The sequence below is a fragment of the Acomys minous genome, assembly GCF_964271855.1.
Source record: "Acomys minous genome assembly, chromosome: 9".
NCBI lineage: Eukaryota > Metazoa > Chordata > Mammalia > Rodentia > Muridae > Acomys > Acomys minous.
The window spans coordinates 5,887,876-5,910,170 of NC_140490.1; the positions used below are offsets into that span (position 1 = coordinate 5,887,876).

The window sequence follows — 22,295 nt, forward strand, 5'->3', positions numbered from 1 at the left end:
GGGGTGGCGGTGTTCTGATTTGTAATAGACATCTTCAAAGTGGAGAAGAGTCCAATGCCCTACTTCATGGTGGAAGCAGTGGGAACCGGTTGCATCCATGTCTATGGAAGCTTAGTGCAGAGCAATTGTCGTCATGGAAATGGTGCTTCAGAGGTGACTAAGCACTGACAAGCACATATGGGGAACACACTGAACAGCCATCTTCCTTATGGCTGCATCTGGACTTCCTTTTTCTGGTTTTGTACTGCTCATCGACATTTTTCTTTTTTAACAAAAATATCTTATGTTCAGAATCCCTTTGATCCTTACAAACAGTCCCAATTCCACCCTGGAACTGATGGGTCCTTCTGCATATGAGAAGGCAGCAGTCCCTACAAGGTCAACTGGAGGACCAACCATTAGTCCCACTAGAGCTGCAGGACTGCAGCGTGCCAGCATGGCTGGGCACTATAGAAGCATGTGGTCCATCATCTTCTGGTGTCCTCATAAATACCAAGGTATTAAAAGGTAGTTTAGCCGGGTGTGGTGGCCCACGCCTTTAATCCCAGCACTCGGGAGGCAGAGGCAGGCAGATTGCTGTAAGTTCAAGGTCAGCCTGGTCTACAAAATGAGTCCAGGACAGCCAAGGCTATACAGAGAAACCCTGTCTCGAAAAAACAAAACAAAACAAAAAAACCAAAAAGGTAGTTTAAAGCCAAAAGTACCCCAAGAGCTCTTAAAATTAACTGCATTTTATTTTGATGCTTCATTTTTAAGAGGAAAAAAGAGAACATACGTTCCCCTAATTGACCAGAGGACGTACATGTCTACACAGTATTTCACAACGGGGAGTGTCTCTCAACCCTAAAGTAGTCGAATGCAAGTGGATACACTCACAGATGATTAGCAGCAGTGCTCCACAGAGTCCAAAGAGGCACCTTCAGGAATCCTCTGTGCTCTACAGAGAGACACTATGCCCTAGGGTTTGGATTTCTGCCAGTAACAGAGGTAGACATGAACCAGGAACAGAAAACCCCAGCCTATTCCCCACTTGCTAGAAAAGAAAGGGTACTGGTGAGGGAGGGAAGAAAGGGAAACAAAGCACCTACACAGCCCTGGCTCAACCCTGGGAAGTAGTAATGGAAAAGTAAGAAGCTTCGTAGACAAGACATTTCGATGGCCTCCTTCACGCAGAGGGGTCAGATCTCCTCTGTAGGTCTTCAATCTGGGAAAATTATGGGAGCTTGATTGTAATCAGAAAGTCTGAGATGAACCTGGTAGAAGTACACCTTGATACCCTTGAGGAAGGCCTTGAGGTTATGATAAAATCCAGGATTCTTAGCAGTGGTCATCAGTGGCAAGGAATATATGAAGAGTAATTTTCTTCCCACATTTCAGTATCTCAAGAATCTGTCTAGGTGCCCAGATAAATAGATACTAAAATGAAATGGCAGAGGGCATTTTTAAAGTACAGCTTAAAAGCCACAGATAAACACCAGATAAGTGAACACCACAGAATTGATCAGACAGTGACAAAAAAATAATTCGTTTGAAATAAGCCTTGTAGAGAGACCTAAAAGGTAAGTAGAGTCAGACTGACAAGTGAGGCACTGTCCTCTGAGCAGAGCAGGGGGACCATAGGATTGAGATGTATTCAGCTGAACACCCAGATAATGTGTCCGTGCTCCTCTGTCACTGTCCATGATGCCATGGCCATGCTGGAGAATGCTAATGAATCTGTAAGGCCCATCAAAGAAGACTGTCAAAACACATTTTCCAGGTAGGGTTTGAAATGTCTTATTTCTCCAAATGGCCTATCGAGTTAAAGCTCCGTGTAACGGTATGGAGTATTTCCTCTATCTAGCCATCAAGCAGCTGTCCTAAGTGGTAATAAAACCTCAAATTACTTACAGCAATCAAGGACAACAACAGGAAGTGTGGGAAACCGTAACCCTGGGTACCATTTGTGGTACTCTCAGCATGGTCCGTGTAGGCTCTGTGCTGAGCTGCTTGGGCCCTGGCCGGCTAGGGTAAGCCCATCCACGAGGACATGGCCTTGGGAATGCCTAGGTGACTAACTGGAAGTGAGGGCTGCGGCTGGCACTGCAGTCAGGTGCGCTCTAGGTTCTGCAGGCTGGTCGTCTTCCTTCTGTTTGCTTCTGGGGCTGGGGATTGAACCTAAGGTCTTAGGCATGTGCTTTACCACAGAAACAAAACTCCAGCTTTAGCCATGAATTTAAAAATAACATTTTGAATGAAAATTGTTTCAGTACCTGGGAATAAGGCAAAAAACCATCACCGATAAAATTAACTTTTAAAACCTTGGGCTGGGGGTATAATGCAACAACAGTTTTTGCTTAGCATGCATAAGGCCTTCAGTTTGATCCCCAGGAAAACAAGTGTGTACAGGGGGACCCAGCATTACCATTTTATGTGCTGGAAAGCGTGTGGTCATGTATGTAACCAGGGTGACTTTTACGTGCTGAATCAAAAAGATGTTTAACAAACAATTTGCTTTTGTCTTTCTGAATAAAACTGGAGGCTTAATCTGCCCCCGCCCCCGGGTTTTTTGTTTGGTTTTGGTTTGAGACAGGGTTTCTCTGTGTAGCCTTGGCTGTCATGGACTTTTTTCATAGACAAGGCTGGCCTCGACACTCAGAGATCTGCTTGCCTCTGCCTCCCTGAGTGCTGGGATTACAGGTGTGTGCCTGTAAAATATTAAGATTTTATGTAAGAACAGAGAAGAGACATACTTCCAGAAGCGTCTGGGGCACTGCCACTGGTCCAGTAGCTGCCCAGGGTTCCTGCCCAGCAGCTCCTACAACCCCTTCCAGACAGGTGCCCTCATTTGCCTTCTTTCATGCAAGCCAAGTCTTTCTAGAATCTTATGTTTACATGTTCCCTGAGTCTCTATTCAGCTAACACACCGCTGAGCTGAAGTACTACATTTCACCAGTAGGTGTCACAACCTAAAACACCGCAGACTTCCCATGAGTCGCTCTTGAGACTATGGAAAACAAGTGCTTCTGTATTTAGCTTAAACTCTGCTCTGAGCCAGGCGTAATGACGGTTGGCGTGGGGAGGTGAGGATTCAGGAGTCTGGCTCAGGCAAACATAATGCACATTTCAAAAAGCTCAGGGTGGGACACACACTTACCCTGTAACTCCTGAGGCCAGCTTGGGCTACTTGGGCTCAAGAAACATACACACAGACAAAAAACCTCTGTTGTGATTTTACTTACTGAATTGAAGCCTCCATACTGAATTACCCACACAGGAATGAAACTGGGACCTGGTTACAAATATTACTGGCCAGTATTATATAAACATGTAACATATGTCACTACTGATACATTCGTGTTTCACCCTTGACCTATATAATGTTCTTATATTTCAAGCCTCTTCCATCACCAAATGATTTCTTTAAACAACAAATCCTGTGTGGTTTTGGTGGAGATAAGAGAGTGCGGCTCTGACAGTGGAAGTCTATGTAGAAAGCACACAAGCCAGAACTCACCGCTGCTGCCACAGTCTGCACATGACAGGAGCTCTTCTGGTTTCTTTTCACGATTTGACTCTTTAGTCCCCAAACAGAAACTACATATTGGAATGGGATCGGCACGGGGCTATAGGAAATAAAAATAAAAAATAAAAAATTAGTCAGCCTTCCTTTCAAAATCAAAACAAATTATTAAAATCAAAGCTTCTTACATATTAAGGAAACCCAATAAATTAAGCATTCAAATCAACATTTTCTAGTAAAAATCATCATGAATTATGCAGTAGCAAAACAGTACTTGAATACATGTGAATGTAGTCATTAAAGTCAGAAGTAACTTTTATGAATTCAGCGAAACCTCAGACCTTTATACATCATGGAGCCTTCACTCAGGATGGACACTGAGGGTTCCTCTGCGATCCCAAGTGTTCCCTTAATCTGAATACCTACAACAAACTGACTCATGTCCTCAGCACTAAAGACTGTGGAGATCATCTAGTTAATTAAACGAGATTATTTAACTAAACCTTACCAAGTGTTGTAATTATTACCTATTAAATGCTGGGCATGAAATGTATGTTTCAGACAGCACAGGAACAGAGAACAAGCAGGAACTAAGATTCTGTTGGACTCGAGAAGATCAAAAGACTATTAAGGAGGCCTCTCTGGCACCAAGGGCTTCTTCACAGGGAAAGCAGGGCACACAAAGGAGATAAACCCTCAATCTCTGACACTCACACTTTATAAAAGAAACAACAAAACATCTGTCTCCCCCTGGCACCCGTTAACGCTCTCCCTATGGCATTTGCTTTTAACAATGTGTAAATCTACATACATTCTGTGTCTCCGCCTTGTTTACTACTCCAGCAGGGTGGGCATCTCCATCTGTACGAACGAACGCAGCTGACTGTGCCTACAGATCTACATTATCTCAAACAGCCAAAACTGTAGAAAATCTAAAATTTTATTGTGCATTCTGAGCCTACACACATGTTGTCTGCTAGCTCTCTGAATGTTATTATGAAGTCTTTATAGGAAATCTCATGAATCAAAATTTCTGGGCAAGAAAACTCAACATAATCACAAATGTTTTTATATGTAAATCACAAACAAGATTGTGTTAGATCTAATTCTCTAAGTCTACTGCAGCACAGCATAAACTTCATTTGGGCAACTATTCAATCCCAAATGCCTAATCCATAGCCTGGTTCACAGTAGGCACTCAAAATATGTTTGCTGGTTGAATAAATAAAGAAGCAACTGCCAGTTAAAAAGAAAAATCAACCACTTCCTTGAGATAATATTTTGAATGGTTGTAATGACTCAACACATGTCTTGGCTCCCTTTAACAGCGCCATGAAAGTCGAGAATTCATCCTATGACCAATCATCCACAAAGTTGTTTAATATACAATACGACGGTGGCTTTCCGCTCACAACACGAGTGTTCCTTATCCTGCCCTTATTTTCAGCTTAATTTGTTCTATTAATATGCACGTGCTTTACTTTCTTTCTAAGGTAGCTTTACAAATGTATTTTTGCAGTTTTGTTAAAAAGACAGTGTGAAACATTAGAACCCCCCCCAAAAAAGGAGGGGGGCATGCTACAACAAATTGGTCACTGACTCCAGCCACAGTTTTTGAAACGCCAGATAATCAGCGCTGCATAATTATGGATCCATAGTTATTACTTGCAACTGCTCGGCTGCAGTACCTTGGGAACACTTGTGTTCCTTTAAATAGCAATTAAAAGAACAATCTGGTTTTAAAGTGACAACATTCCCCTGACAGATTCCGGCTAAAGCACAGTCTTTACACTAATGGGATTCTTGCTTTCATTTGATAGAACAATGTTCTAGCCACTGTCGCCACCCTTGCAGTGATAAATAATTTACAAAATGTCACATATCACTCATGTAGTGAAATAAATCCAAATCTGCAGCTCCATTTCTCTTTTGCAGATGAGTTTTGAGCTGAAGGAGAGCCGCGGCCATCAGCAGCAGGCATGCTCATTTCTCGTTTTAACTAAAGGTAACACAAAGGACAAAGGTTGCTAGTAGTTCATGGCCAGAAAGACTGATGTCCTGCACTCTGGCCAATAATAGAAGCAGAGACGCTATCACTTCACGCCACATTCAAGGAGCCCCACCATGCTGATGTATGCTTACGACCATTTATTTTAAGGATAACTATCTCACAATACTCTATAAAACCACTGCATTATACAGAAATGTCTGCCCTGCTGAATTATTGATAATTCAAAGCACTTTTTGCTAACCTCAGTGTAGCCGAGTCTAATTAACTTTAAAAAATTGTCACTTGTATGAAATGAAACTTTTACAGTAATGCATGTAAATGGGTCACAGAATTATTCTGATTCACAACTCTCAGACTACATATAAACTTTTTTTCTTTTTTAAAAATAATCCCGTAAAATAAAGTAAAATGGATTGCAGTCAGAAAGAGGTCTGGTTAAACAGCAATTTGATTCCATACATATCTACTATAGACAAGTAGTATTTTGAAAGTTTGAAAACAGAAGCCCAAGGTGATCATGGCGGCATACACCCGTAATCCCTGCACTTAGGAATTGCAGGCAGAAAGACAGAAATGATTTCAAAGGTAGCTTGAGTTTCAAGGCAGGCTGTGCTACACAGTAAAACAAACTCAGCACTCCCTCAAAAGAAAATCAAAACCAAAGCCAAAACAACCTCATTTGAAAATTCTTAATTCTTTTTTTTTTTTTTTTTTTGACATCTAGGGGGTGGGGGCAGCAACACAGCCATCTTAGTGGGTAAAGTGTTTGCTATATAAGCCTGGTGACCCACATAAATAGACAGAAGGGGAAACTGACTAAAAATTTACTACCCTTTGATCTCTAGTATGTGTGAGAGCATATACAAACAGTACAATAATAAATGAAATAAATAATTGAAAGAAAAAAGCAAAAGAAATCTCATAAAACATCTAACTTGTTGGTTGCATTTTTCTATGATGCCTGGTTATGCTAATTTTAAGAATAACCCTGAGGGAGAGACGTGGAATAAAAAGTAATGAGCAGACTGAGCTGTGTGCACCTCTCCTGCCTCCCCCTCTGCCTTTGCCAAGCAATGGTGCTGAGGCAGCAGGCAAGTGGAGCGTCCTCCTCCTAATACCTCATCACGCAAGGACTGTGCATTAGCCTACCTTAGGGAGGAGCCTGAGAGGTCTGGGAGGTTAGGTAACTTCTCTATACTCCACAGGTTCAAGCACAGATCAGGACTAAAGCACAAATCTGTATCTCTAGGGCCCATTTCCCAACTTCACTATCTCCTTCCACTCCTCAGAAAAACAGATGCCTAAAAACTATCTTTCCACCAGGAGCAACGCATTTCGTACTGTGCTCATCATCTATTCCACTCACCTTCTTCCACCACCAATAACATTTGCTTTCTAAGTACTTAAGATGATGCCGCTTTCCATCGTTACTAATTACAGTGGGAAGGGTACACACACAAGAACACCTGGCAGATGACGCTGTCCTCAATATGGGACTAAGACCATGTTTCCATAAAGTGCATAGCTCTGCCATGCCATTCTTGGCCAATCTGCCAGTAAGAGAAATAACCATGCAAAGTGAAACTGAAGTTTTTTGGTTTTTTTTTGTTTGTTTGTTTTTTAAAAACAGTGTTCTGCCCATATGTGTGCCTGCAGGCCAGAAGAGGGCACCAGATCTCATTACAGATGGTTGTGAGCCACCATGTAGTTGCTGGGAATTGAACTCAGGACCTTTGGAAGAGCAGACAGCGTTCTTAACCTTTGAGCCATCTCTCCAGCCCCACTGAAGGATTCTTTCTGAAACAGCTTCTTTGGAGTTTTCAAAGAATGCTAGTCATGTGGGATGGAAATTAGCTATAATCTATGACCCTTGGCTGAATAATTGATTTTAAAAAGATTTACTCATTTATGTGTATGAGTGTTTACCTATGCGAATATATGTGCAACATGTGTGTTGCCTAGTTCTTTCAGAGGCTGGAAGAGGGTGCTGGGTCCCCCAAATTATATTTACAGGAGGTCGTGCGCCAGCACACTACTGCTGGCTACCAAGCCCGAGCCCTCAACAAGTGCTCCTAGCTGCGAGCCACTTACCCAGCACCTTAAGTTCTTGGGCCACAGCAGAGGATCTTCCTGGGATAATCGGGGATATACACTAATGTCAGTTACCACCTGAGCCACATAGCAATTTACTTCTTTCTTCTCCCAGACAGGCTCTCTCTAGAGTGTAGCCTGGGCTGTGCTGGACTCACTTTGTAGACCAGGCTGGCCTCGAATTAACAGAGATCTGCCTGCCTCTGCCTCCCTGAGTGCTGGGATTGCAGGCGTGCATCAGATACCAGTTTATTTTAATTAATTTTTAGTAATTTATTTATTCAATTTACACACTCCCTCCCTCCTCTTCCCGATTCCCATCCTCCCACTCTCTCTCCCTCCCCTCCCTCCCCACCCCAACCTAGCTCATAAAGCTGCATCAGGACTGAGTTTGCAGGGGGAAGTGATCAAAAAGCAGGCAACAGAGCCTATGTCAGAGACAGTCCCAATCCCCTTGCTAGTGGACCCACATGGAGCCTGAGCTGCCCATTGGCTACATCTATGTAGAGGACCTAGGTGCAGTCCACGCATGGTCCTTGGTTGGTGCCTCAGACTCCACAGGCCCCTCTGGGCCCTGGTGAGTTGACTCTTCTTATAGAGCTCCTGTCACCTCTAGGTCCTTTTATCCCCGCCCCCCCCCCCGCCCCACTCTTCCACCAGACTCCCTATGCTTCCCCCAATGCTTGCCTGTGAGTCTCAGCATCTGTTTCGAACACTGTTGGGTGGAGCCTCTCGAGGACAACTGTGATAGGCTCCTGCTTCCAAGCGTAACAGAGCAGATACCAATTTCTTAAGTGAACATATTATGATCATGTTGGGCCATGGCCAACAAGGGCAGTTTTAGAGATGTGAGCAAATACTTCTAAGTGTTACGGTATGTCTGTAGCTCTCAAATGACCCGAAAACAACAACACGTTATGATGGTCACACAGCAGACAGCCCACCGTCGGCCACAGACAGGAAAGGCACACAGGCATTCCACATTGTTCCCTCCATTTTCTGCTGTTTGCAACCTTTTCAAGCAAAAGTATGAGGGGCAGGGCAAAAGAGGTCCAGAACAAATTATTATACAGATGGGTTATAAGCGTACACAGAACAGAGTACTACGGCCACTTAATCACTGATTCAGAGGAAATAAAGGGCACACAAACATATACTCTACAGAGAAAGAGATGGTGTCAAAATTACAGTGGACAAATGATCGTTTTCTTCAAAGTTAAATTAAAAGGGAGCCAGATGGAGCAGGTGAGCATGATGTGGAGCTTAGAAGACTAAAAGGAAAATCAGGCAGCTGTAATGTGCCAGCTCCATATATGCTAGACTGTCCTTAAACTTACACCAAACTTACTATCCTCCTGCCTCAGCCTCCTGAGTGCTATAGTTACAGGTATGTGTCACTATGTCTGACCTTAGGAGCCTTTCTCTTGATCATGATTTAATCTCAGCACTGCGGAAGCAGATACAGTCAAATCTCTGTGAGTTTGGGGCCAGCCTGGTCTATATATCAAGTTTCAGGACAGCCAGGAAAACAGTGAGACCCTGTCTCAAGAAACAAAAACGAACAAACAACTTATGAAGGAACTGGGTGTTTATTGTTAAACTTTGGGAGGTGGCCAGCTGGGTATTTTGATGCAGGTGGGAGGAAGGGTTCCACTTTATCTCAGTGGCTCCAGTGTACAAAAACACGGGCCAAGAGATGCAGAACAGCAAACTGTCACAGCAGTGCTGTCTAGCAAAACGACCCACAACTGCTACCCTGTCATTAACGTTCTTTTTTAAGTTATGGTACAATACATGTAACACATGGGGTGGGGAGACAGCTCAGTGGGTAAACTGCTTGCTTTGCAACTGTGAAGATACCAGTTTAAATCCCTAGAATCAATGAAAGACCAAGACAATGCTGGTCCTTTATATGATGGGAGGTGGGAACAGGAAAATCCCCAGACGCTCGCAGGCCACCTGGCCTGATATACACAACTTACAAATGAGAAGGAACGCGTGTCTAGGGTCATGAAACAGCCCAGCGGGCAAAAACTTGGCAACCTGAGTCCAGTCCCAGAAATGGTACATAGATAACTGACTCTTACTGGTTGTTGTCTGACATCTATACATAGACACAGGCAGAGACAGACAGACAGACAGACAGACAAGACAGACAGATGCACACACAATGGAAGTTAATGACTAACATCCAAGGCTACCTCTGACTGCCACATGCAGCCTGTGGTATGTGCTCACAGAAAGATATACACAACCATGTATATAACATAAAAATTACCAGTTTAACACATTCTAAAGGTGCCTTAGACTGGTAACAGTCTCAATTTTGTGGAAACATCATTATCATCCATGTGTGCAATACATTCTACCTTCCCAAACCAGCATTCCACACATTCATTCAACACTAGCTCCCTGCTGCATTCCCTCTCTATCAGCCGCACGCTCGTGGTAGCTCATAAAAATAGGGTCACACCAGCTCTCTGGATGGACTGACTTCTGAAGGACTTCTGCCTGTACTGAGAAGAGGCTAGACAGTCCATGCCAGGATGGTAGCATAATAGTGAACAGAATCACCACACTCACACTGGGTCATCTAGGGCTCAAGGGTGCTGTCCAGACCCACTATCCTCACAGCTCTAGGAGTGCCACTATGGCCTTTCTCTGCTAGAAGTGTGTGTGTGTGTGTGTGTGTGTGAGAGAGAGAGAGAGAGAGAGAGAGAGAGAGAGAGAGAGAGAGAGAGAGAGAGAGAGAGAGAGAATTATACTCAAGGCATTTTGGAGTCTGTGAGACCTCTGACCTAACAATAAAATAGCTCTTTCTGAGGAAATACTCTTTAAATACAGGGCCATGCATGTGAGAAGCTTGATTTTCATCCATGATTCCTTTTGGTCTTGTCCTGATGGAGACTACATGTTTGATACTCTTGTTAGTCTAAGGCACTGCAAATCTGTACGCTTGAGTAGAACCAGAGGTACCCGGCTCACATCCTCTTCCTGACATGGGGTGTGTGTGTGTGTGTGTGTGTGTGTGTGTGTGTGTGTGTGTGTGTGTGTGTGTGTGTGTGTGTGTGTGTGTAGGGGGTGTTACCAGTTACTTCTACAGCCTAGGTACACATGTCAGGGGTTGTCTTTCTATAACCCCTATGGATCTGAGCCTTCTGCGATGTCCTTTAAACAATCTTGGTAATGTGAGTCTTAAAATGGAACAGCCCCACACTCTGCATGTATATACTCAGACGAGATTTCAACGTGTTCCGTGAGCCTCTGAGCATCCTTGCCTGTCAAGGTATTACATGTGTCCATGTTGTCCAGCTCAGGATGGCAGAAAGTTCAAATGTGACTGAGTAGGCCAAGTACTGTCTAAGTCTGAAGCAAATATTGTCTTCACTATTGCCCAGTTTACTCTTGTTATAAAGACTTAACAGCTTCAAGTCCTTTATCCATATTAGCACAAATAAGCTGATTATTAATTTCACAGGATCTCTTTAAAAAGAAATCACCTAGCCAGCGACCATAAGAACAAGATAGAAAGCATCTCAACCAAAAGACAAGGAGCTTTTAACTTATTAAAGGAAAACACAAAGTAAAAGGAAAAAAAAAAGATGCCAGCAGAAGAAAACAAATATCAACAAATTTTAAGTCTTAAACGAAACACTTAAACCAAGCAAGTTTCTTGCTAGGTTATCCAGGTGACTCTCCACCTGTTCTCTAAACTGCACCCTGTTCACCCAAGACTCTTCTGAGTTACTCTAACCTGTGCCCTTTGTTCTAGCTGTGCTGAAATCTGAGTTTGGGTCCTGTTTTGCTGCTTGCCACAAAGCTGCGCCCAAGTGTGTCCCTGGTCTTCAACCCTAGCTGAGAGGCTGGGCCTGGACTTCCAGTCTGTAACAAGAGGATTCTGGCCAGATGACCCCAAGCGCTCGCTGACAGGCTCTGTCCTATGTATCATTTGGAGTTTGATTTGGTTATATTATTAGATGGGCTGCCCTGCCCATTGTGTCTACAACTATTGACCGGCCTGGTCTAGAACCTTCCGCGCCTTGCTTTGCTTTACCTCTGGGCACTACTGTCTACACAGTGATAGATCGTTAGATTAATTTATTTTTGCTTCTATTAATATATCTTAAGCTTCTTCATGAGAGGAATGACTACTTGTAGATGAAAACCCAGTGACAGAGTATATTTGGTGAATCAATGAATGAGCAAATTGGGAACTGTTTCTTTAATGCAACAGGTCGAAAAATACTGACCACTGTTGTTTATTTTCATATATATCTTTTATGACTATAAACACTTCAAGTAAAGCAACCATCAGTGGTGAGGTGGGCTCATCATTTCTTGAATGTACATATTTTATCATCGTACATGTAATAAATAATAGTTATGCTTGCCACATAATCTGACAAGACTAGCGGTTGTAAAACCACATGAAGAAAATTTACCCTCTTACAATCATAAACATTAACTTTTAGGGCTCATCCAAAAATACTCACTACAGCTTTTATGTAATATCAATTTGGGTGTGGGACGGGGTGGTATTGGAAGATCCAGAGGAGTGGGTTGAATATGATCAAGATACATTATATACATGCATGAAATTATTGAAGAATATATGAAAATATACAAGATAAATATAATACACATGCGCACGCGCACACACACATGAAGCCAGGTCTGACTGCACCCCCTTTCCTTCTCAAAAATGAGGACAAGTAAAAGAAGATAAAGAAGCCGAATGAGATAGAAGCAGCACAGTGACAGCAGAAATCCTGAGTGTAATCCATTCATCTTTTTGTGGCTTTGAGGCCACATCTTATATCTTCCTATGTAGCTGAGACTGGCCATGAACTCCTGATCCTCCTGCCTCTGAGTGCTAGGATCATATCCGTCTGTCTATCCTTCCTTCCATCCATCTATCTATCTATCTATCTATCTATCTATCTATCTATCTATCTATCTATCTAGACAGGGTATCCATCTATCTATCTATCTATCTATCTATCTATCTATCTATCTATCGAGACAGGGTATCCATCCATCCATCCATCCATCTATCTATCTATCTATCTATCTATCTATCTATCTATCTATCTAGACAGGGTATCCATCTATCTATCTATCTATCTATCTATCTATCTATCTATCTATCTATCTAGACAGGGTATCCATCCATCTATCTATCTATCTATCTATCTATCTATCTATCTATCTATCTAGACAGGGTATCCATCCATCTATCTATCTATCTATCTATCTATCTATCTATCTATCTATCTATCTATCTATCTATCTATCGAGACAGGGTATCCATCCATACATCTATCTATCTATCTATCTATCTATCTATCTATCTATCTATCTATCTATCTATCTATCTATCGAGACAGGGTATCACTGGGTAGACCAGGCTGGCCTGGAACTCACAGGGATCCGCCTGTCTCTGCCTCTCTGAGTGTGCCACCATGTCCGGCTTATTGTCCAGAACTTTGTAACCGGCAGTGCATTGACAACACTCCTCTTGTTTGGAGTAACTTACTAACAACATCCTTCTCTGCCACTTCAGTACTCAATGTGGCATTTATCTAATAAAAAACTAAATGTCATTTCTTGCCACTTAGCCACTTACTCAACTGACATCTGCTATAATGGATTGAGCCCAGTCCTGATTGGGACACAGATCAAGCACACTTTGGACTTTTCCTTGGTGGCAATCCGCTGAATGCGGTCCTTGGGAACACACAAACTCTACAAGTTGAGACTTCCTGTGATGATCAAAAACATCTTCTTTCTTCTGTGCTTATCAACACTGCTTTGGGTCAGCAACTGTGGTCAGTGCAGCCTACACTCAGCAAGCAGGATTGGAGCTCAGCACCCATTAAAGCAGCTGGGTTGGCTTCAAACCCTCCTGGGCAGAACAGACCTGTTCACAGCATGCTTATCGACATTTTCTCTGTGTTCATATACCCTTCGCTAAAGTGTAAATCTTTCCTTGCAATTCATGAATTTGGAGCTGAGTGGATGCTAAGTCATTTTTCCCAGAAGGTAATTGGTGACACACTTCTACAAGATGCTACACAGCAAGAGCTTTATCTTAATTGCGCCCCCGCGTTATGGACTTCCACTGCCTCACCTCTGCTGCTCACTATGCTTCTCGGTGGGTAATTGGCTCTGTGAGGGAGCAGTGTGTCATCACCACCAGCTCTGTGGGCTGCGTTTCTTCATCACTCTGAGCTCAGGATTTATGGTTGGTAATGTGTGGCGGTCTTGAATATGATGGTTCTATCTCAGCCCCCTGCCACAGTGATGAGCAGCCTCAGTAACAGTGAAAAAGAAGAGTAAACGTAATGAAACAAGTATGTAAAGTACTTCTGCATATGTGCATAAAATATTACCCCTTTTTCTTTCATTTAAAAGCAAAACCATATCAATGACTACGTACTACAGGGGAATGTCCACGATCAAGGGAGGCTTCAGAAGTAAGAAACAATAAAAGCTCAGCCACAGAGCAGTGAGAAGTCAGGGGACAGTCTAAGAACATCATCCCGCTTACCAATTGTGAGGAGCTAATTGAAATGCTCACACTGCATCCTGGAGTCTAGAACTTGTTCTAATTAGGCAGGTGTACTATTTATAAGCATGTTGATTAAGGAGAGTAATTCTACTGGAAGAAAACAAATCTAATCCTGCACACTGAGCTTAACAAAACCCTTTCACAGCAAGATGAAGCCGACACATTTTGAAAAAATGACAATGAAATAATTAGTTTCCCCAGGCCCTTCAATTTCTTATCTGGACAGGGCCTTGGCTTTTAAGATTGCATCTGAACAGCTCTCTTCCACCCCTGCCATTAGAAACTGCAGATATTGCATTTATCTTACTTAGTGGGATCAAAGTCTGATTCAACACAGCTGGAAATTCGACATACGGCTACAGGAAGACTGTTGAGATTTACAAACTGTTCTTGTTGGCAAGCATGTCACAATATTAGAACTGTAAACCCTACATTTATATTATATTAGCACCATAAACTTGAGATTTATAAAAATAGAATGTTCAAATCAACTTACATTCAAGTATCACAAATCTTTAGTTTTTGCTTTAAAAAAAATTTTTTTTAAGCAAGCACCTCCCAAGTGATTTCCAGCCTCAGCGGTTAAAGAGAGTTGGCAAAAGCAAGTCCAGACTTTGAAACTATCCCAGCACTTGGGAGGCAGAGGCAGGCGAATTGATGTGAGTTCAAGGCCAGCCTGATCTACAAATTAAGTCCAGGACAACTAAGACTACACAGAGAAACCCTGTCTCGGAAGGGGGAAAAAAAAAAGAATAAGAAAACCGACAGGAGGTGGGGGGTGGTGACTCCTGCCTGCCATCCAAGCATTAGGAGAGTACCTCCAAGAGTCTGAGTCTAATCTGGGCTACAGGGTGAGAATCAATCTCAAAACATACAAAAGCAACCAACAAACAGGAAGACGGGGTTGTAGAGAGAAATCCTGTTTTAAAGATGGCACCAAAGAAGGGGGTGGGGTGGGGGTGGGCAGGTGGGGTGTCAGTGAAGCACTGTACAAGAACACATTTGTTTCCCAGCTCCCTCTTAACAATGAAGTGGCTTATGGTGGCCTTAGCTTGTAATCCTAGGGCTGAGGGAACGGAGACAACCCTTGGGTGTGCTAGTCAGCCAGTCTAGCCCAGCTGGTGAGCGCCAAACCAATGAAAGACTGTTTCAAATGAAGTGGACAGTATTTCTGAGGATGACACCCGAGGTTATCCTCCAGTGTACACACACACACACACACACACACACACCCCACTCACTCACTAAAAAAGATGGCATGGGAAAAAGACAAAGAAGTAAACACTAGAACTAACTTTTGAAAACTATCCCTAAGTAAGGCTAGAGCACAGCAGCAATGGACAGATTGGAGGACAGTCACCACATGCTCGCCAGCAAGGCACGTGACGGCTATCTGTGGAGTTGCCTATCTGCCAGAGGAAAGGGTGGCTTCGGCATTTGCTCAACATTGGCCTGAGGCATCCACTTTAATGGAGATACATCCTCAACCTTGCATAAGGATCATGTGACACATGCTCCATAGGAAGAAAAACATGAGCCAACCGCTAGAGACACAGGCAGTAAGTATACTTGTACCCCATAAATAAAACCCAAAGCTGGAAATAGAATGCAGGTGAGGCAGGTAGACAAGTAAAAGCCACACATTAGACATTCTTCTAACACGATCCTCAACAGTTCTTCACATTCAGAGATCTGAGAGGCAGTAAGCCACCATGCACTGGGTGTGTGGCTATTACTTAGCACCCAAAGTCACTTGGCAGAGTGTAACTGGTGCTCTAAGGCTTTGTCCTCACAGGAGCACTAAGAGTAGTACAGTTCTGTTACACACTTAATTCTCAGTTGCCCTCGGGCACACAAACCATCCGACAGACAGCATTTCCAAGCCCCAGCCTATTCTGCTGTTGTCGTCCTCATTTCCTCTGCCCCTTCGATTACAGCATTCCTACGCAGGGAGATGAAAGAGCTGCTTGGATAATTACTATCCAACTGTCAACAACTCGGATCTTGCTCGTGCGTGCAGTAGCTTCAGCCTCTAGGTCTCTGTTGTGGTGAAATGGTCCACATCCACTAATGCTCTAGGCCAGGCACTGCTCTGGGACCACAGCATCACTGCCAGGGGTGGGAGCCGTGCCAGCCCTTCACCCTCACCTATAAAGCTACAGCACGGCTAAGAGAGACAAACCACACAGGATAAGCTTGCCTGCCAGGTTAGGGATTTTCCAAGCTCCATTTCCTAGAGAGTATATAATACAATAGGAAGAATAAATAAGTACACTTTCTGATATTTTAGATCAATGCTTACTAACTACACTCCCCTCAACTATAGGAGGATCACTACACCCTACAGGCCACATAACCACATTTAAATGTAGAGATCACTGGCACTCAGGACATCCATACTATTGCACACACACAACAGTACATTTTACATATAATAACATGTACAGCAAGCTTTGCAGCAATGAAGGTTCATAACCCATCTCGCCTGCTCTTCTTCACAGCACCCAGTACTTTTCACTTCTATTATCACAAATCCATTTGGTACACTTTGGTATTTTGTATAATGGAGCCTGGCACTGTGAGTTCCTCTGTATAGCGTTCCTTCCCATTTCTATGAAACATCAGTAATTAGACCATTAGAGAGCAGCATTGATTGTTGAAGGTTATTGAGTCTGCCTTAGTGCAAAGGCTGCGTGTCAGTCTCACAGCTGCTACTAACTCTCCTCAAAGTCGGCTGGCATTTCTTCTTAGTTGACAGTTAAAACAAAACTGTTAAGAGCAACCTGGCCGTTGTTCTTTTTTAAAGTAAACCCTTTCCTCTCCACATTGGTTTTGGTCACAGTGCTCGACCAGCAATAGTAACCCTGACGAGACACGTGACCTTCGGTCTTGCCTCTCCATTACCTCTTTCCTTTTAATTACATGCCAATTGTCTGTTTCAAAACTCCGGCTAACAGACGATCATCATCTCTAGGTAAGAAGATGACTTTGGAGGTAGATGGGGATACAACGGTTCTCAGATTTGACTATATGAACCTGATTATAGTAGGCGCTGTGCTTCTGGGGTAAAGCCTGAAACCCTGCAGTTCCCAGGTAACATTGGTACAGTTGGTCTGTGGTCCACACATCTGAATACTAAGAATATAGACAGTTTAAAAATAGTGTAGGAGGGGGGTGGAGAGAGGGCTTAGTAGTTAAGAGCACTTGGCTACCCTTCCAGAGGACCTGGGTTCAATTCTCAACACCCACATGGCCGCTCATACCTGCCCGACACCCTCGCACAGACATAAATGCAAGTAAAACACCAATGCACATAAAATAATAATATAGGCCGGGCAGACAGCTCAGTTAGTAAAGTGCTTAAAGTGCTAATTGACCCTCAGCATCCACATGAGAAGCAGGCTGTGGAGGCACACACCTGCAATCCCAGCACTGGAGAGGTGGACAGCGAACTCTTGCCTTCCACTTTAGGCTGTAGAGCTGAGCTTAGAGGTCCCAGATTTAGTGAAAAACACTGTCCCCCAAAATAAGGTAGACAGTGATTAATAAAGACACACAAAATTGACTTCTAGTCTTCACACATATGCAATGCACACAGACTCCGCACTTGTGTATGCACACATACAACACACACTAACTGAAGCCAGGCATAGATGCACATCTGTGTCATCCCAGCATTTGGCAGGTAGAGGCAGAAGAATCAACAAGGTTCAAGACCATGCCCTGCCACATAGGAACTCTGAGGCCAGCCTAGGATACCTGAAACCCTGGCAGGGAAAGGGAAGGAGGGAGGGAGGAACCATTAAGGTCTAGGCCAGAAAGAGACGTTCTTGACTTCTCTCAAATTAAATCTACATGCCCCCAAATAACCAGTATTCAACTTGGAGGCATGGGCCATCAAGGAAGAGAAAGTACAAGGAATGTAAGGAGCGGAGTATGGGCAGGCAGGCAGGCAGGGAAGTGCGGCTTCTGGACAGGACACAGTCACTGCCCCTGTGAACTTAATGTAGCTGTGGCTGCACAAAGCTGGCTCCGTCAATAACACATCACAGACAGGAGGAGGTCATGTGGCCACAACATTTGGAGGAAGGAGTGTCATTACCTCCAGCCTAGGGTCAGTCAAGACACTAATTAAACTCAGTGGGCCACACAGCCCAGGACAGGAAAGCAGGAGTGAGAAGGCTTCTGGCAGAAGGGAAGGGGACCGTGGCAAAAACCACTATAATCACATCAATGGATAAAACTGTCAAACAATAAAAAGTTTAAAAGGAACACAACTATGAGAACCAGGTCAGGTGACCACTTAATATACACTAAAGTTCCTGAGGTGGCTGCTGTAGCCTCCACTCTCCAGGAGGAGACTAAAACTAATTTTGCCACGCCAGCTGGCTCTTGAGCCCCCGAGTTGCACCATCTTGAGGTGTGGAGTCCATGTTCACACTCCCGCTGCCAGCTGTGTGCAACTGGCTCCAGGATCACCTTCAAACACAAAAATCTGTGATGCTCAAATCCCTGATGCATATATCCAATGTTCACAGTAGTGCACGGTGTCAGGCATCTCTAACTGACGTCCTGCCTCACCGCAGAAGGGCCATGTGACTGGGAACACTGACAGGGACAAGGGTTCCGAACATACTTAGCTCAATGCAACATCCCTCCACCACCCGATTTTTCTATCTGTAGGGGGTTAGACTGGAGACGAGGAACCCACAGATACGAAGACCCAACTGCACTGTTAGGAATGGATGTCATCGTTTCACAGGCTCACACAGAGGAGGCATCGTTGAAAGGCCTTGTTTGCAAGCTCCTGCAATGTCCAGCTTACACAAACAAATGCAGCAGTGTAACTGTTCAATTAAGGCCAAGGTCAGGAAGAACTTTAAACTACTATGACAACTGGGACAATCTCCCTCCACATAAGCTAGGCTGGCTGTGCTCACTGCGGCTATTGGGTGACGGTCACAATGTTTCAAACCTCTTGGCCTTATTTGTTAACTAAGGTGTGACAGAGCGGAACTGACTGCTTTGGGAGCTACACTAAGGCTGACCTTGGTTACAATATGAATTCCAGCACACTTGGCTTGGAAGCAATGCTTTATGCTTTTCAGAGATCAAGCTAAACATACATTTCTCAGTCAAAAAGCCCTGTAGAGTAACCCGATCTGAGCAGGGGTACTTTAACCCATGGCCAAATAAAAAGTGTGATTGCCTTTTTCCACACACAAATACCATTCTAGGTTAGGCCAATTACTCATGAATATAACTTTTCAGACATTACATAATTTCTCATAGACTTGCTTCTAGTGCCTGCCAAAGAAAACAGCAATTTGTATCACTAGGAATAAATCTACACTTGATGAGAGATGAAAGTTACAAACATGAAACAGCAAAACTCTGGCCACCTCTTTCATGCCACCCTCCTGTATGACATCACTAATAAGTTCATTTTTTAAAAACCAACACTACTGAAACAGCCTAGAGTGACATAAGCTGTTAGACCACATGAATGAAGTGAAAATCAGGTAAATTCAGAGAATTTCTATGCCCACAAGAAGAGTGGCAGCCTTGGAGACATGACTGATGACAGCAGGAATCAGGAAAACAGAGTCATACAAAATACACAGGACACCTGGGCTCTCAGGAGTCTCCTCCTTCCCTCTTCCTCAGCACTGGTGTACTAAATCATATTCCTGTGTATAAAGTATCTTTTAGAATACTTTTGGGGATTTTGAGACAGGGTCTCATATAGCTCAGGCTGGCCTCACTCACAATTTAGCCAAAATTCTTTTTGGCTGAATTCTAGATCCTGTCTCCATCTCCTGAGGGCTAGAATCGGGGTATGTGCCTTTGTGCCCAGTTTATTTGTTACTGTTTTTTAAAGATTCTGTTCTCCTATCTAAGAATCACTTGAGGCCAAAGAGATGCCTCAGCAGTTAAGAGCACACATTCCTCTTACAGTAGACCCAAGTTTGGTCCTGAGCACTCAGGTCGGTTGGCCTACATCCACCTATAACTAACTACACCTCCAGGGGAATCTGTTGTCCTCTTCTGGCCACTGCAAAACACATGTGGGCATGTTCTCACACACACACATTTATATACACACAAATAAACAAAAGTAAAATCTCAAAAGCATTAAAATAAAACACCTAACTGATATATCCCTGGTAAATGAGAATTAATTTATTTAAAATTAATTCACTACTATCAACATTCAACACTTTCAAATACAAATAACTAACATTAGCCTGTTATGTTATTTTAGTAATGAACCAATCAGCTTGGACTGTCCTCATCAAGGATATGCAACAGGACACTTATAAGCAATAATACAAATACAATACACCATTTGAAATGATAGCTAAAGCTATATGAGAGGTATGTAGAAACTCTTAGCATACTTGTTTGTAGTCCTATTCCACAGTCATTTTTAGGGTATCCTTCTTTTAAAAATAAAATACATTTCTCTTCCAGTTACTTGACACTGGCTGTATGAATGGCTGCTTTTGTAATTTCCCCAGGGAAACTCTATTACCACCACCCCTGTAAGTGCGCAAGTGCTCATGCATACATACGGCATTCTATGCGTTTCAAAAGACCAGACCACTAGTGCCTGACTGGAGTAGTGTGTAGAAACAAGTGGCACAGGGCTTGGCTACTTTTGGGGAAACCTAGCCTTGATGTGTTTCTCATTTAAATATTTGCATTTTTTTCATTTTCTTTTTTTAAAATAAGGCATAGTATCACTCTCCGTCTTTTCAAAAAATTATAATCATGGAGGATACGTATGTACATATGTGTGTATATATGCATATGTGCACATATATTAAGTACAATGTGGGAGGGCATACTTTGTTCTCCTTTCCCCCGGTAGTATCTAATGTTTATTGCATGTGGCATGTAGCATGTTGTATCAATGTGGCAGATACTGCTTTAGAAGCTTAAAACATTTGAAAAATACAATGTGGTAGATGTTGTAATAGCCTTAGTCTTTCTGAAAAGACTGTGGGGCACAGGAGGGTTAAGCAGTGGGTCCACAGGCTTGGCAAGTAGCAAGCAAAGGACAGGGGCTGGAAGAGGTTCAGGGCTTATGTTGCATTTGATCAACAAGGATCACTCTGGACCTGGAAAGTGCCCTATCAAGAAGACAATAAGGTGTGGAGTCTTTGACTGTGGGGAGATTTGGAGGGGGCCATCAGTTGTGCTTGGTGTAGTATAGGGTGTGTTAGGGAGGCTCAGAACTGAGCCAGATAGAGGAGTCTGCGAAGGTGACAGAAAGGAGAGGGTGCAGAGCCGCCTACGGACAGCCTCCTACACAGGCGGACAGGGAGACAGGGTGAGGACAGGAACAGAAGCCGCTTGAAGAGTTGAGGAAGGAGGTTAAGGCGTGGTGGCGCACGCCTTTAATCCCAGCACTCAGGAGGCAGAGGCAAGTGGATCGTGGTGAGTTTGAGGCCAGCCTGGTCTACAAAGTGCATCCAGGACAGCCAAGGCCACCCAGAGAAACCCTGTCTCAAAAACCAGAAAAACAAAACAAAACAAAAACAAAAAAGAAAGAGGAAAAAAAAGAAAGTTCTGAGGGCAGTTGTGGAGTTTTGAGAGAGACAAGCAACAGGGAAAGAACTGGGAGGTCTTGACCTGGGAGCTCTGAGGCTGGAGGACTCCCAGAGACTGATACATTGCCCAGGGCAGGTCTGCATTGTTGAAGGGGCCGTCCCTTAGAAAAGTACTGCAAATTCAATGGTGTTCAGGACAGGTGCCATGACAGGAAGCGTTCCTGTGAGTCATGCTGACGCTGCAGATAACTGCTTAGCAACAATGGTCATCATCATCATCATCATCACAGAGACTGTAGACGTTTTACACTGTGGGGATCCAAGTCCTGAAATTTTTATTAGTATTAAGATAGGCTTTGAGCAAAGTTCTCTACCCATGTCATCAGAATAAAGACGATAATATCCCCAAAGGAATCTTGTCATCGCCTCCATTAAGCCCCAGCTCTCTTCCGTTGGCATGTCCAGATGAGTAATTTACACTCACCTGGAACGGCTGGCACACGAACTGTCCCCAAGACACAGCTGTGTTCTTAACGGGTCAGATCACAGAAACTCCTAACAGGT

General features: G+C 43.5%; 1 protein-coding gene across 4 annotated transcripts in view; it reads right to left on the bottom strand.

The window, feature by feature from the left end:
• Positions 1-22,295, bottom strand: part of KAT6B (lysine acetyltransferase 6B) — a 172,651-nt gene that overhangs the window by 56,608 nt on the left and 93,748 nt on the right. For all 4 annotated transcript variants that reach the window (XM_084794913.1, XM_084794911.1, XM_084794910.1 and 1 more), the window contains exon 3: positions 3,497-3,605. In XM_084794913.1, coding sequence (XP_084651039.1) covers positions 3,497-3,605 — 109 coding nt within the window. The remainder of the gene's footprint in view (positions 1-3,496; positions 3,606-22,295) is intronic.